The 12,829-nt window shown below is 40.3% G+C and overlaps 1 protein-coding gene across 5 annotated transcripts in view; it reads left to right on the top strand.

The window, feature by feature from the left end:
• Nucleotides 1-12,829, top strand: part of LOC137939166 (uncharacterized) — an 85,587-nt gene that overhangs the window by 28,467 nt on the left and 44,291 nt on the right. For 4 of the 5 annotated variants that reach the window (XM_068784379.1, XM_068784381.1, XM_068784378.1 and 1 more), the window contains 6 exons: nt 5,965-6,048; nt 6,191-6,253; nt 7,002-7,133; nt 7,217-7,423; nt 7,597-7,716; nt 8,305-8,354. In XM_068784379.1, coding sequence (XP_068640480.1) covers nt 5,965-6,048; nt 6,191-6,253; nt 7,002-7,133; nt 7,217-7,423; nt 7,597-7,716; nt 8,305-8,354 — 656 coding nt within the window. The remainder of the gene's footprint in view (nt 1-5,964; nt 6,049-6,190; nt 6,254-7,001; nt 7,134-7,216; nt 7,424-7,596; nt 7,717-8,304; nt 8,355-12,829) is intronic. The other variant, XM_068784382.1, reaches the window with a different exon arrangement.

Raw genomic sequence — 12,829 nt, 5'->3', positions numbered from 1 at the left:
AGGATAACTGGTGCCAGTTTAAGTGAGACAAGAGGATCCGAAGGTAAAGACATAAAAGAAAAAAATAGTACATCCTCAAAGAAAATAACATCAATAGATACAAATGCTTTTTTAGTGGACGGGCAAAGACATTTGTAGCCCTTCTGTGTATGAGAGTACCCCAAAAATATACACTTGACTGCTTGGGGAGATAACTTATCCCTGGAAGACCCAAATACATGATCAAAACAGACACATCCAAACACTCGGGAAGAAATAACAAATAATGGCGCATATGGCAAAAAAACCTGCATACAAAATTTTCCTTCTAATATAGACGAAGACATTCTATTAACCAAAAAACAGGCTGTAAGAACAATATCACCCAAACAAGAGTTGGGGACATGCATATATATCATCATTTTCTTAGCTACCTCCAGTAAATGTTGATTCTTACTTTCAGTGTCACCATTTTGCTGAGGGGTAAAGACACATGATGTCTGATAAATAATTCCCTGTTGTTGACAAAAGATCCGGAATTTATGACTCATGAACTCGAGGCCATCATTAGTACGTAAGACATGAAACGAAGCAACAAACTGAGAGAACAACTCATGGACTTGGTTAATTGACTAACCGACAACAAATTTAGAGGAAACTTGGGCATAAAAAGCGCTGATTGAGGAGACAAAAAGGAAGCAGGAGTAACATTGCCTACTCCTTGAGCAGGGGAGGTAGAACCATTTGCAATTAACATGTTTGACACACAAAAACTTTCAAATCGAAAAACAATGACAACATACCTGACATGTGTCTTAAGGCTCCTAAGTCAAGAACCCTGTACGGTGACAAGTGAACATGATAAACTGCCATATCTGAGTCAACATTGGTAGAGCTAGGAATTGGGATGGAAGCATGAGCTACAGATGGTGAGGTCGAGGCAATAGAGACTTGGGCCATGCGCTGAGCAATCTGTTGTTGCTGTATCAATTGCTACCTCTCATCTGGGGCACTTGGTGTAATCGATATAGGGGAATCTAAGCTCTCCACTATCAGGAGTTGTAGAATTAGCCCATGCAGGCTTTCCAAACTTAACCCAACATCTGTCAGGATAATGACAATGCACACACTTCTTTTCTAACTTACCATCACCACAACCTCTACTTCGGCCAGGGGCCTCTCTAGCTCGGCATCTACCTCTACCTCTAGAGGAATTTGTAGGGGCTGATGTAGTGTTGGAAGCATTAAGAGTAGTGACTTCCACTATTTTACCTCTTTTACTAGTTCCAGGTACAATAGTCTTCTCAGCCCTCATAATCCTATTAAAAGTGGTAGATAGAGTAGGAATTTCATATGAAGCTAACACCTAAGCTTTAATATCATCAAATTCAGCACCTAAACCATACCAAAATTTAGCAACATGCAACTGATTTTACTGCTTTTTCAACTCATTTTCATTCATAGTCAACGGATGATATACATTGATCTCCTGCTATATGCCGAAGAGTGCACTATTATATTATGTAATAATTCGGTTTCCTCTTTTCAACCTAAAACAATTTGTATACAGCTCATAAGCTTGAGAGAGATTACTCTCCTGTGCATATAAAGATTCTAGAGACAACCAAATAGCCTTTGCTATATCACAATTCATCACTCGATTTCTAAGAGTAGAATCAATACTATTGACAATCATGCATAACCTGACTGTCCTCTGCCTCCAAATCATCATCTGGAGGCGTTGGGGGATCATCTCGGATAAACTTCAACTTCTTTCTACCCTTAAGATACATTTTGATAGACTTAGCCTAATTAAAGTAATTAGGCCTATCAACTTTTCCAAAGTAATCATGATGATATTATTTCCATCAAACCCAGAATTTCCTCTATCCGGGGTATAAACTTTTCTGTCTCAGCCACAATACTGATATATGATCACAAAATAACCAATTTAAGCTTCCAGACAATTTTCAGATTTTTCACCAAGGTGGGCCCCACTGAGAAAATTATGGTTAGGGCACAAAAATTGGATTTGTGCACTTCAACAATCCAATAACCAGCAATTCACAACTATTTCAACCAATATCATGCAAAAGTAGTAGCAACTAGACTGATGTCATCAATTGGGTGATGATGCAGGCATCCAACACTGGGTTGGGAGATGCAGATCTAAAAAAACCCAATTAGGGCAATCAAAGTGGAGGGAATCCTTCAATGATTCATAAAGACCAGTAACCCTAAGGTTATGGCTAAGAATAGAATTTTTTTTTTTTTTTGTTGAAAATGTGTGTATAGACTATTAAAAAGAAGAGGGAAGTACAAATCAAACTTAGGAGAGAGGGCCTTCCTTCACAATAAGGTGTTGGGGTGAAATGCCGGCCTTAGCCTGAATGTCTACCAAATGATTGGGGGAAATTAAATTACAAATTTCTGAGTACATGTCCCAGTGATGCCACGGACGACTGATGGAGTTTGCACACCAGTTAATGATGACCTTTGAGTTGCTTTCAATGCAGAGTGGGCCCATGAGCTGGCTAGAAAAAAATTGAATTCCGTTAAGCAATCCTGAAAGTTTTGTTGTTGTGGAGTCGGAGATACCAAGAGGGCCCGCAAAAGAGAAGAGATCATTGTTAGCATCATGGATAACTCCTCCATATCCCACAGAGCCAGGGCAACCAAGAGCCCTCCCATCGAAGTTAAGCTTGAAGTGGCCCAATGGTGGGGGGGGGGGGGGGGGGGGGGGGAGGGGGCGAGGATAGCCGTGATCGGGGGGTGAGAGAGCTGAGACAGCTCAACAACCAGCTGTCAATTTCCTTTAAAGTTTGAGCTGCTGAAGTTTTTGAATTCTTTTCGGTTTAGAAGCCAAATAGATACTTGGGCTTGTAATGTAATCAGTCAGAATTTCAGTGGGGGAAGATTTGAATTTGAATTTCCTCCTATTTCTTTCTTTCCATTGTCCCCATAGGATATACCCAATTCAACACGAGAGAATCATCTTTCCTAGCTTTGGGAGTCTAGTGTCAATGAGTGAGAGGATAGTGGATGACAAATTTGATGCAATGCAGTACTGGAACCCGATCTTGTTTAAAAGAGAGGTCCAGATAGAGTGGGCATAGTGGTAGGATAAGAGAATGTGATTGGTTGTTTTTGAAGTATTTTTACAGAAAGGGTGCAGGGGGTCCGGGACTGGGGTATCCCGTTGGATTAAAGAGTTAGAGGTGAGGATTTTATTCTTGCAGATGGTCCAGGTGAAATTTTTTGCACACGGTGGGGCAAGGAGGTTCAAAGCAGTGGACACAGGGTGATTTGATTGGGTCGTGCATGTGTTACTGAGGAAGTTGTAGTATCTTGTTTGTTACTGGGTTTAACTAAGGGCAGGCTTGATAGGAGATTGGAAGCCAGAATGGCTTCAGAATCCGAAAGATGTCTTTTGAGGTTTAAATTCCATCACCCAATTTCAGATCATCTCTGAGATAGAGGCATCAATATTTCTAGCAAGGATAGAGATAGATTCATGGCTGATTTTGAGGTTGGAATGACCGGTCCACCAATCGGACCAAAATTTTATTGAGGTTCCATTGCCGACATAGCATTTGACTGCTTTCTTGAAATCAGGGAGAAGTAAGACGATTTTTTCCAAACAGGAGAGACAAGAGTACCTTCCCCTCTCCGTCCACCAAACCAAATGCTTGTTAGCTTTTGTAGTTACTAAAGCTCTCCAGATTCAAGCTAAACATGGCTTTTCCCTCCAACAACTTGTTGTGGAGGAAGGCCACCTTAGCTAGGTAATGTATTTTCTTCTTTTTGCAATATATATTCACACCCTTCTTTCAAAAAAAATCTCTCCAAATTAGGTCAGGGTAGAGGTTGAATTTTCAGATCCATTTAAGGAGAAGAGCAGAATTAGTAGTGGCAGTATCATGAATACCCAGTCCTCCAAAGAATTTTGGTTTGCAGACCTCTTCCCATTTTACTAAGTGATATTTTTTTTCACCATTTGGCCCTCCCCTCAAAAATCTTCTTTTAAGTAGCTCGATTCTGTCTATGATAGAAGCAAGACATTGGAACATGGACAAATAGTAGCTGGGTATTCTATGTAGGTAGGATTTAATTAGAACCAGCTTTCCAGCTTTGGAAGGAATTTCTCTCTCCAGGAAGCCAAACACCCTTCCAATCTCTCAATGACCGAGTGCCAAGAAGATTTGGATGGTAATCCAGGGGTCAGGGGGAGCTCCAGATAGGTGCATGCAGACATCTCAATTTTGCATCCAAGATAGTTTGCCATGGAGCTTAACAGATTTGGTTCAATGTTAAATCCAGTAATAGATGATTTTGGCCAACTGATTGACTTTCTGGCCGGATGAGATTTCAAACAGGTTAAGCAAGGTTTTAATGTTGTGAATTTGATTTAAAGAGTCTTCACAGAAGAAGATGGTGTTGTCTGCATATTGAAGGAGGGCAATGTCTTGTGCAGGATCAGGGGAGATGGGGCTGAGCCATCCTGACCTTTTAGCCAGCCGAACCATGGTAGGCAAGTGCTCCCCAATAAGGGTGAAGATGAAAGGAGAGAGTGGGTCCCTCTACTTGATACCCTTGTACCTTTGAAGTACCCACATGGCTTATCGTTGACAAAAACAGAATATGAAGCATTAGAAATGCAGTTTCTCATCCAAAATCTCCAACGGGTGGTGAAGCCCATTTCACTGAAGAGGTGGCCAATTAGCTTCCAGTTGACCTGGTCAAAGGCTTTCTCAAAGTCTAGTTTGATGACAACTCTTGGTTGATTGGATTTTTTGAAAGAGTGAAGTAGTTCATGAGCTGCCATTGTTGAGTCCAAGATATTGCGGCCTCGGATAAAGGCACTTTGACATGGGCTAATAATACGGGGGAGGATGGTGCCCTTAGACTGCTGGAAAGAATTCGGCCTAAAACTTTGTATGAGCTAGTGGTTAGGCTAATAGGCTTGAAATCTTGAGGGAGGGTTGAGTTAGCTTTTTTTGGGATTAGGACAATGAAAGAGGCTCTAATGGATTTGTGAGTGATGCTTATTTGATGGTAGTTGTTTACAAAGGCATGGACATCATTTTTTATTACTCCCCAAGATTTTTGGTAAAATTCTCCATTGAACTCGTCTGGGCCAGGGGCTCGATCCTTCAGCAGACCAAGTGCGGCCGCATCAATTTCCTCTGGAGAGAAAGGGCGCTTTGATGAACCAGCATAAAAAACCTGTAGTTTTTTTTTTCCTTCCAGTAGGTCGTCCTCTTAAAAAATGACAAGTATTTATAGTAGAATGCTTCCAACAACGATCTACTGCTCTGATACCATGTAAAAATCAAGATTTGGGTGAAGGAAGAGGAGAAAATTAAGAGAAAAAGGAGGGGAGAAGAGCAACTCTTTGAAGAGCCTGAATGGCTTCATTGGGAATTCTGGGGCGCTTTGATGAACCAGCATAAAAAACCTGTAGTTTTTTTGTCCTTCCAGTAGGTCGTCCTCTTAAAAAATGACAAGTATTTATAGTAGAATGCTTCCAACAACGATCTACTGCTCTGATACCACGTAAAAATCAAGATTTGGGTGAAGGAAGAGGAGAAAATTAAGAGAAAAAGGAGAAGGGAGAAGAGCAACTCTTTGAAGAGCCTGAATGGCTTCATTGGGAATTCTGCACGAATTCCCAGACTCTTTAAATAAGTGTTTTGATTTACAAATTACAAAAGATGCTTCTATATACTTAATAAGCCTTAATCTCCTTATATCTCCCTATCTACACATTCTATGTATAAGAAAATTTAACCACTGGTATAATTTAACATGCAAGATAAGATTACTTAAAGAAAATTAACCACTGACGTGGTAAAATGACCAAAATATCCTTGGGGGTAAAATGTCCTAAATACTCCTGGACGTATTTTCTAACAGTTCCAGTTAAGAAAGTGTTCCATGCCTATGGTATTATGAGTTTTAGTCTGACTATATGACTCTTTTCAGCTTGGTATGGTGATTGATTTGACAAATACATCTCGATACTACCCTGCATCAGATTGGAAGAAACAAGGTATTAAGCATGTTAAGGTGAGGTGGTAATTGCTTTGTAGTTTTTCATTAATAACTGTGCCTTTTTTATTTTCGAGAAAAAAATAGTTTTGCTTTTGAAGAGAAGTTTAATCATTGTCAAAGTTTTCTTCTTGAACTGACATTTATTTTTTTCTGCCAGATTCCATGTAAAGGTCGTGATGCAGTCCCTGACAACGAGTCTGTCAACCAATTTGTTCATGAGGTTATTTGTTTATGATTTAGTTTCTTGCAACATAATAGTCTATTATGCTTTTTGTTCTTTGTCCTATTGAGTGATCAGAGCTCTTAAATGTCTATACATAATTCAAATATGTCGCACCTCTTGCGTTATTTAATGTTCTCTATCTTTTTCTATTTTTCACTTCTACTAAATGTAGCAGAATATTTTCATAGTCATATTCTGGTAGGTTGCTACAGATTTTTTGAAGATATTGATAAGATGCTAGATATTTCATTAAGCTACTTGTTTCTTCTGGAGTAATTTAGTCTTGTTAGTGATCCATATGTTTCATAGAACTGTCTTTTTATATGTATGTGTGTATATATATTTTGTGAGCTTATAACTGTGTTTTATCCAAAGACTGTCATCAGCTGGTGTTCAAAAGATAACTCCCCCCATTGGCACCACTGGCTAATCACTGATTGTATTGCTGACATTGTGTTATCCATTCATTGTAATTGGAACCTCGTTCCTAGATCAGCCAATTCTTTAGTTGATAAATTGACAAAATTCGGAACCTCCCAACAATCTTTTATTGTTTGGGAAGACTTCCCCTCTTGTAATCTGTTCGTTTGAGGTCTCTTAATAAAATTCAGCATCATTTAAAAAAAAAAAACTGTGTTTTATCCAAGGCAATTATTACTTTTCCAAGGAGCAAATATTTTTGCAGTAATAATATTCCTTGCACTTGTGTAAAATTTCAACTTATGAATTAACATTTTAATGTCAGGTCTCTCAATTTTACTTCCGCCAGAAGCACTTGAAGAAGTATGTCTTTGTACATTGTACTCATGGGCATAACAGAACAGGATTCATGATCATTCATTTTCTCATGCGTTCACAACCAATATCTGTAACTGAGGTATTGATATTGTCTCTCTTTCTCTCCCTCTAATCTTGAGCATCTTACTAGTCTTACAGTTTTATGGGCGATCAATCTGGTAGGCACTCCAACAGTTTGCTGCTGCCCGCCCCCCAGGGATCTATAAGCAGGACTATATTGACGCATTGTACAGATTTTATCATGAAAAGAAGCCTGAAACAGTTGTTTGCCCTTCAACTCCTGAGTGGAAAAGATCTTCTGGTCTTGATCTCAATGGAGAAGCTGTGCAGGATGATGATGATGATGGTAGTCACGCTGCTCCCTTGCAAGTATGGATTTGCCTGGACTGTGTTTAAACCAGATTATCTTGTACATTCTTTCTCTTAATATATTTCTCACTATTCTTAGAAAAAAGTCAGATTATCCTAAAACACACCAACAACAATTTCATGCATGTGTGGTTTTTTGGATATCAAATTCAGGATATTTTTTTTGTTTGAAGGAGGAGCCAACAGAAAATGAAGTATTGACTAATGATGATATTCTGGGAGATGCAATACCTTATGATCAGCAAGATGATTTACGACAGTTTTGCTATCATTCGCTGAAATTGCCTACAGGGGTATGATATTGAGAACCTTAGTTACTTCAAGAATAGTTCTGACCATTTTACTTGGAGCTTATTTTGTATACAATCTCAAATTCATTAATTTTCAGTGTCTAGCTTAATTGTGCAGCAATAAGTTTTTTTTTTTTTTTGGTGGAAGGGGGTTGCTGAAATTGAAGAAACAATACATGAAAACATAGTGGTGCACAAAGGGAAAAAATGAAAGATAAAAAAATAAAATAAAAGGATAAATAAAAACAAATGAGGCCTATCATCATAAAAAAAAAAAAATAATAGACTCAAGCTTTTTTGCTTGTTGTAACGGGAATACTCATTTGATTGTTTGTTTGTTCTCCTTTGCTTAATAAAGCTCATCCTTGTTTTTTAGAAAAAAAACCTGCACCTTTTATTTATATACATGTATCTAGATAAATTAGATAGACATATATATGTATATCTGACGTGTGACCTGCAGTTATATTTTGTTGTAGTCTTAACCTAGTTGAGACTGTTTTATTTCTGGATTGGATTGTTCATATCAGTTGCTGTTAGCTTATATCTGAACTCTTTCCTTATTCTCTTATCGTTTCTATTAATGTCCAGCCTAAAGGACACTCAGTGTTTCCTGGATCACATCCAGTATCTTTTAGCAGGTATTACCTCATTGCCTGCATTTTATAATTAGCATCTGCTTTCTTATTAAGCTTCTCTTTGTGTTTGCAGTGCTTGTGATGAACTAACAGTTTATGAGAAAAAAAAGTAAGAGAAAGGTGGAAATGGGGAGTAGTCTAACTGGTCTTCCCATGTCTAGCAGACCTTCCAAATAGCAAATCCATTTTCCAAAAAATAGTTTCATTGCAGAAAGGAGTCTAATGGCACTCATGAACAGAGAATAAATGGGATTTTTAAAGCTAATAGACTTTGACTTTCTGAAGGTAGAACCTAATTTAGATATTGATTTGTAATTGAGCACATTCTATCAACTAACTTCCAACTCCTAAGAACTAAATTAAGTAGAAAAGAACTTTTCTCAATAGAGACCAATGACTTCAAAGCCGCAAAACTGACATTATGGCCAGATGGGTGGGGATCTAGTGTGAGATTTATAGTCCCATGTCTCATCAGGCATTTTGGTTGTGTGTGCATGTGTAGTCAACATTTCCAAAAATAGAAATTGAGGTGTGGTATGACTGATACCAAAGCTTGTGAAATTTGTGGTTTCTTTCCTTTTTTCAATACACTTATATTAGAGGAATAGATTTCTTTTTTTGATGAAATGTGATTTTATTTAGAGAGCAAAAAAAGAGGAATAGATGATAATGATATATGGCAAAAAAAGTCCTTGGGTCTCATATGGTCACCTCTTACAATTTACTGCTTGGTCTTGACCTGAGCACTTGCCTTGCAGTGGTAATCCCTTAGAGCATTTAGCGCATTGGAAGAAAATTCAAATTTTTTGATGTGTGGTGAGATTCCCTAATGGGCTCATCAAAAGGGGGAAACTATTGACAGCCAAATCTGCAAGCTGCAGGGCTTGCATGAGATTATTCTCATCTCCTGCTTTGCTATGCTTCACCTTTTAAGTTCAGGAGTGTTTCTTTACATGTCTGGCATTCAGTTGTGCTTCCTCTTCGTAATAAAAGAATATTTGGATCAAAGTTCACCTATTTGGGTAGCATAATTGTCAAAGTTTTTCATAACATTCTTCAGTGGATTAGTATCCTCGAGGTGCTGTCTCACCTACCAAGCTCTATTATCCAGTGGAACTGGAAGGAAATTCTTTCCTACTGTGATGTTTCTCCCCTAGTTTGGCCCCCCTGGCTTCCCTCTCTTAGAGGCACCCTCAAATTAAACTTTGATGGCAGTTTCCAAGGAAATCCTTGGCCTTCTGGGATCGCTGGTCTGCCTGGGATCATGATGGTTTACTCCTTTCCTACTCTGGTGAGGGGTTTTGGCAGCTTTGTCCTTATTGGAAGGTGATCGTCTTTATTTTCTGAAAGTCTTGAAGCTCAGTAGTCATTCTCTCTTGGTTTATAAAGAAAACTGAGCTGCCTTAGAAGCTTCAGCATGTCCATGACGAAGTCATTTATATTTGTTCAGCTAAAAACATTCACGGGCAGCACACCCACAGATCTGGCAATTCCCTAGCCAACAAGTTTGCTAAACAGGGTGTCTCCAGCCATCTCCTTGTGGTTGGGAATTCTTTTCCCTTGTAATTGCTGGGCCTAGCCCCTCTTATTGTAATTACTTTTTGTTTCAGCAATAGAAGCCTCTCACTATTTTTTTTTTTTTTTTTGAAATGATACTGAATTTTATTAAAACAAAGCTCTTCGAGCAAGATTATAGGGGGGGGGGGGGGGGGGGGGGAAGCCTTCCCAAACAATGAGAGATTGCTGGGAGGTTCCGAATTAACCAATTTATCAGGCAAATAATTGGCTGATCTTGGAATGAGATTCCAATTACAATGAATTGAGGACACAATGTTTGCAATACAATCAGTGATAGGCTAGTGGCGCCAAGGGGGGAGTTTTCTTTTGAACACTAGCTGATGACAACCTTGGAGTCTCCTTCAATAAGCAGCTTACTATGAAGGCGGTCCTTGAAGATTTGAAGGTCGAAAAGGAGATCACTCACTATAGCAGTGTTTGAGTCGGCGATGCCCACTGGCCCAACACGAGAGAGAATAGAAACTCCACAGCTATCTCTGAAAACACCACTTGCTCCTACCTGCCCAGGACAACCTAACACACTGCCATCAAAATTGAGTTTGATGCAGTTGTTAGGGAGAGGATCCTAGGTAGCCATAATAGGAGTCTTGCGAGGGCCTGCCATATGAGCGATCAAGTTCCAATTTTCTCGAAGGGAAACACTCGACAGAGAGGCAAATTCCTTTGTGGTATGCAACCAATTGGAGATAAGGTCCATTGCATAAGAAGCCGTATTATCCGGGGTACTGGCTTTCGAGTTGGATCTTTGGTTGTTTCATCCAGCTATAAACACCAAGGGACATGCCAAGAGAATTAACTCGCTCAGTCTAGGAAGGCGAATTCCCATAATCATCTGACAGGTGCTGAAGAGGTCCTGATGAAGCCTCATTTGGAGGCCAATCTTCATCCAAACTTGCCAAGAAAATCCTCATTGTAGAAGAACATGCTGAACTGTCTCGTCACACACATCACAAAGAGGACAAGTGTCGCCGAAGGCCGAGAATAAAAAAAAGTGGGAGCCCCAAATATGTAGCTGGCAAGTTTTCTAAGGCGCATCCCAGGTAGTTTGCCATGCCCTGAAGTACAGATGAGTCAATGTGATAGCCTAGGAGAGTGGTTTTCTTCCAATTAATGCTTTGACCAGAAGCCAATTCAAATAGGCCCAAAACAACACGTAGTTCTTAATCTGATCCATAGTACCAACCTCAAAACAAATGGTGTCATCTGCGAACTGAAGGATCGGTATATCAAAGGCTGCACAGTCTGTCGTGGGGAGGAGCCATCCCAAGTTCTTGACTGAATAAATCAAGGATGAGAGATATTCTGGCACCACGTTGAAAACCAAGGGAGATAAGGGGTCTCCCTGGATCCCTTAAAATACCCGCAAACGGTTTTGTTGAGAAGAACGGAGTAGCTCGCATAGGAGATGCAACTTTGGATCCAGAAGCGCCACTTTTTCACTAATCCCATCTTCTCCAGGTGAGTGTCCAAAAGCTTCTAGTTAATTCTGTCAAAGGCTTTCTCGAAGTCAAGCTTGAGGATGAATCCAGGGAGCTTTAAAACCTTGAAGTGATGGATGAGCTCGTGACACGCCATAACTGAATCTAATGTGTTCCTTCTTTAAATAAAAGCACTCTGTTCGTGATGAATAGCAATAGCGAGAACCACCCGGAGGCAATTAGCAAGGAGGCGTGCAATCACCTTGTAGGTACTGTGGTGAGACTGATTGGCCGGAAGTCTGATGGGAGTTTTGCCCCTTTTATTTTAGGATGAGGACAATAAAGGATGCTCCAATGCTCCTGTATTTGATGCCATGCTGATAGAAGGAATGAACCATACAGGCCATGTCGTCACTGATGAGGGGCCATCAGCGAAGGCAAAATTCACCGTTAAATCCGTCCGGGCTCGGGGCACGGTCCAGAGGGAGATCTAAGGCTGCTTTTTCAATTTCCCGACTGGAGAAGGGGAGCTCAATGAGATTGGCTATAGCCGATAGCATAGTCTAGATTTGGACCCTTTGGAAGAAAGGGCGGATTGGCTGGCGATCAGAATATAATCTGCAAAAAAATTCACCAGTGAGTCTGAAATAAGGGATCAATTTGAAGTGGTCTCACCATTGACACTGAGAGTTGTGATGCGATTGGCTCTTCTCCGAGCAGTAATGACTGCATGGAAGAACTTAGTATTTGCATCTCCTTCTGAGAGCCACTTGAAATGATCACGTTGCTTCCAGTGCATGAGCTGACTATGAGCGAAGGACTATAGTTGCCCTTGGAGGGCATATCTCTGTGTCGCTTCCGAGGTAGAGAGGCCTCTAGACTCCTCTGTGTCTAAAAAGGGTGTCTAAAAAGGCAATCAAGGCAAGGGTGGAGGCTCTCTTCGCCGAGGAAGACACCTTTCTTGCAGAGGCCCAAGAGCGCAGCATTGGCTTTAACAGCTTGAGCTTTGTTAGGAAAGACCATCCACTCGGGCCAACAACGACCATTCTCTACCAAAAGAACTGGATGGAGCGGTTACAAGAGTGGTCCACCATCCAGGCATTGTTAAATCTGAAAGAAGAAGGGGCGGGCAGATACCAAAATGGGTATCAACCATGATCGGCCAATGATTTGATACAACTCGATTGAGAACTTTGCCGGGGACATTGCTATATAACTGGAGCCAATCATTATTGGTTAAGAACCGGTCAAGTTTGGAAAGGACGGGGGGCTGTCTACCATTTGACCAGGTGAAGGTCTTCCTATATAGGACAATCTCATCCAGATCCCAGCAACCAATAAAGTATACAAAAAGCCTCATGGAGGTTGTGATTCTCCAAGAAGGCGGGGATTTCTCATGGATAAGTGGTCATGAGGTCATCCCAAAAGAGATGTCGCTCATTGTGTCTGGTTGGCCAGTAGACACCCACTAAGCACCAAATG

Source organism: Aristolochia californica, unplaced genomic scaffold, assembly GCF_029961685.1.
Source record: "Aristolochia californica isolate CCGP_79_NKW_82.1479 unplaced genomic scaffold, dmAriCali1.0.hap1 SCAF_8, whole genome shotgun sequence".
NCBI lineage: Eukaryota > Viridiplantae > Streptophyta > Magnoliopsida > Piperales > Aristolochiaceae > Aristolochia > Aristolochia californica.
The sequence above is the reverse complement of the archived record's forward strand: the minus strand, read 5'-3'. Positions and strand labels throughout refer to the sequence as shown.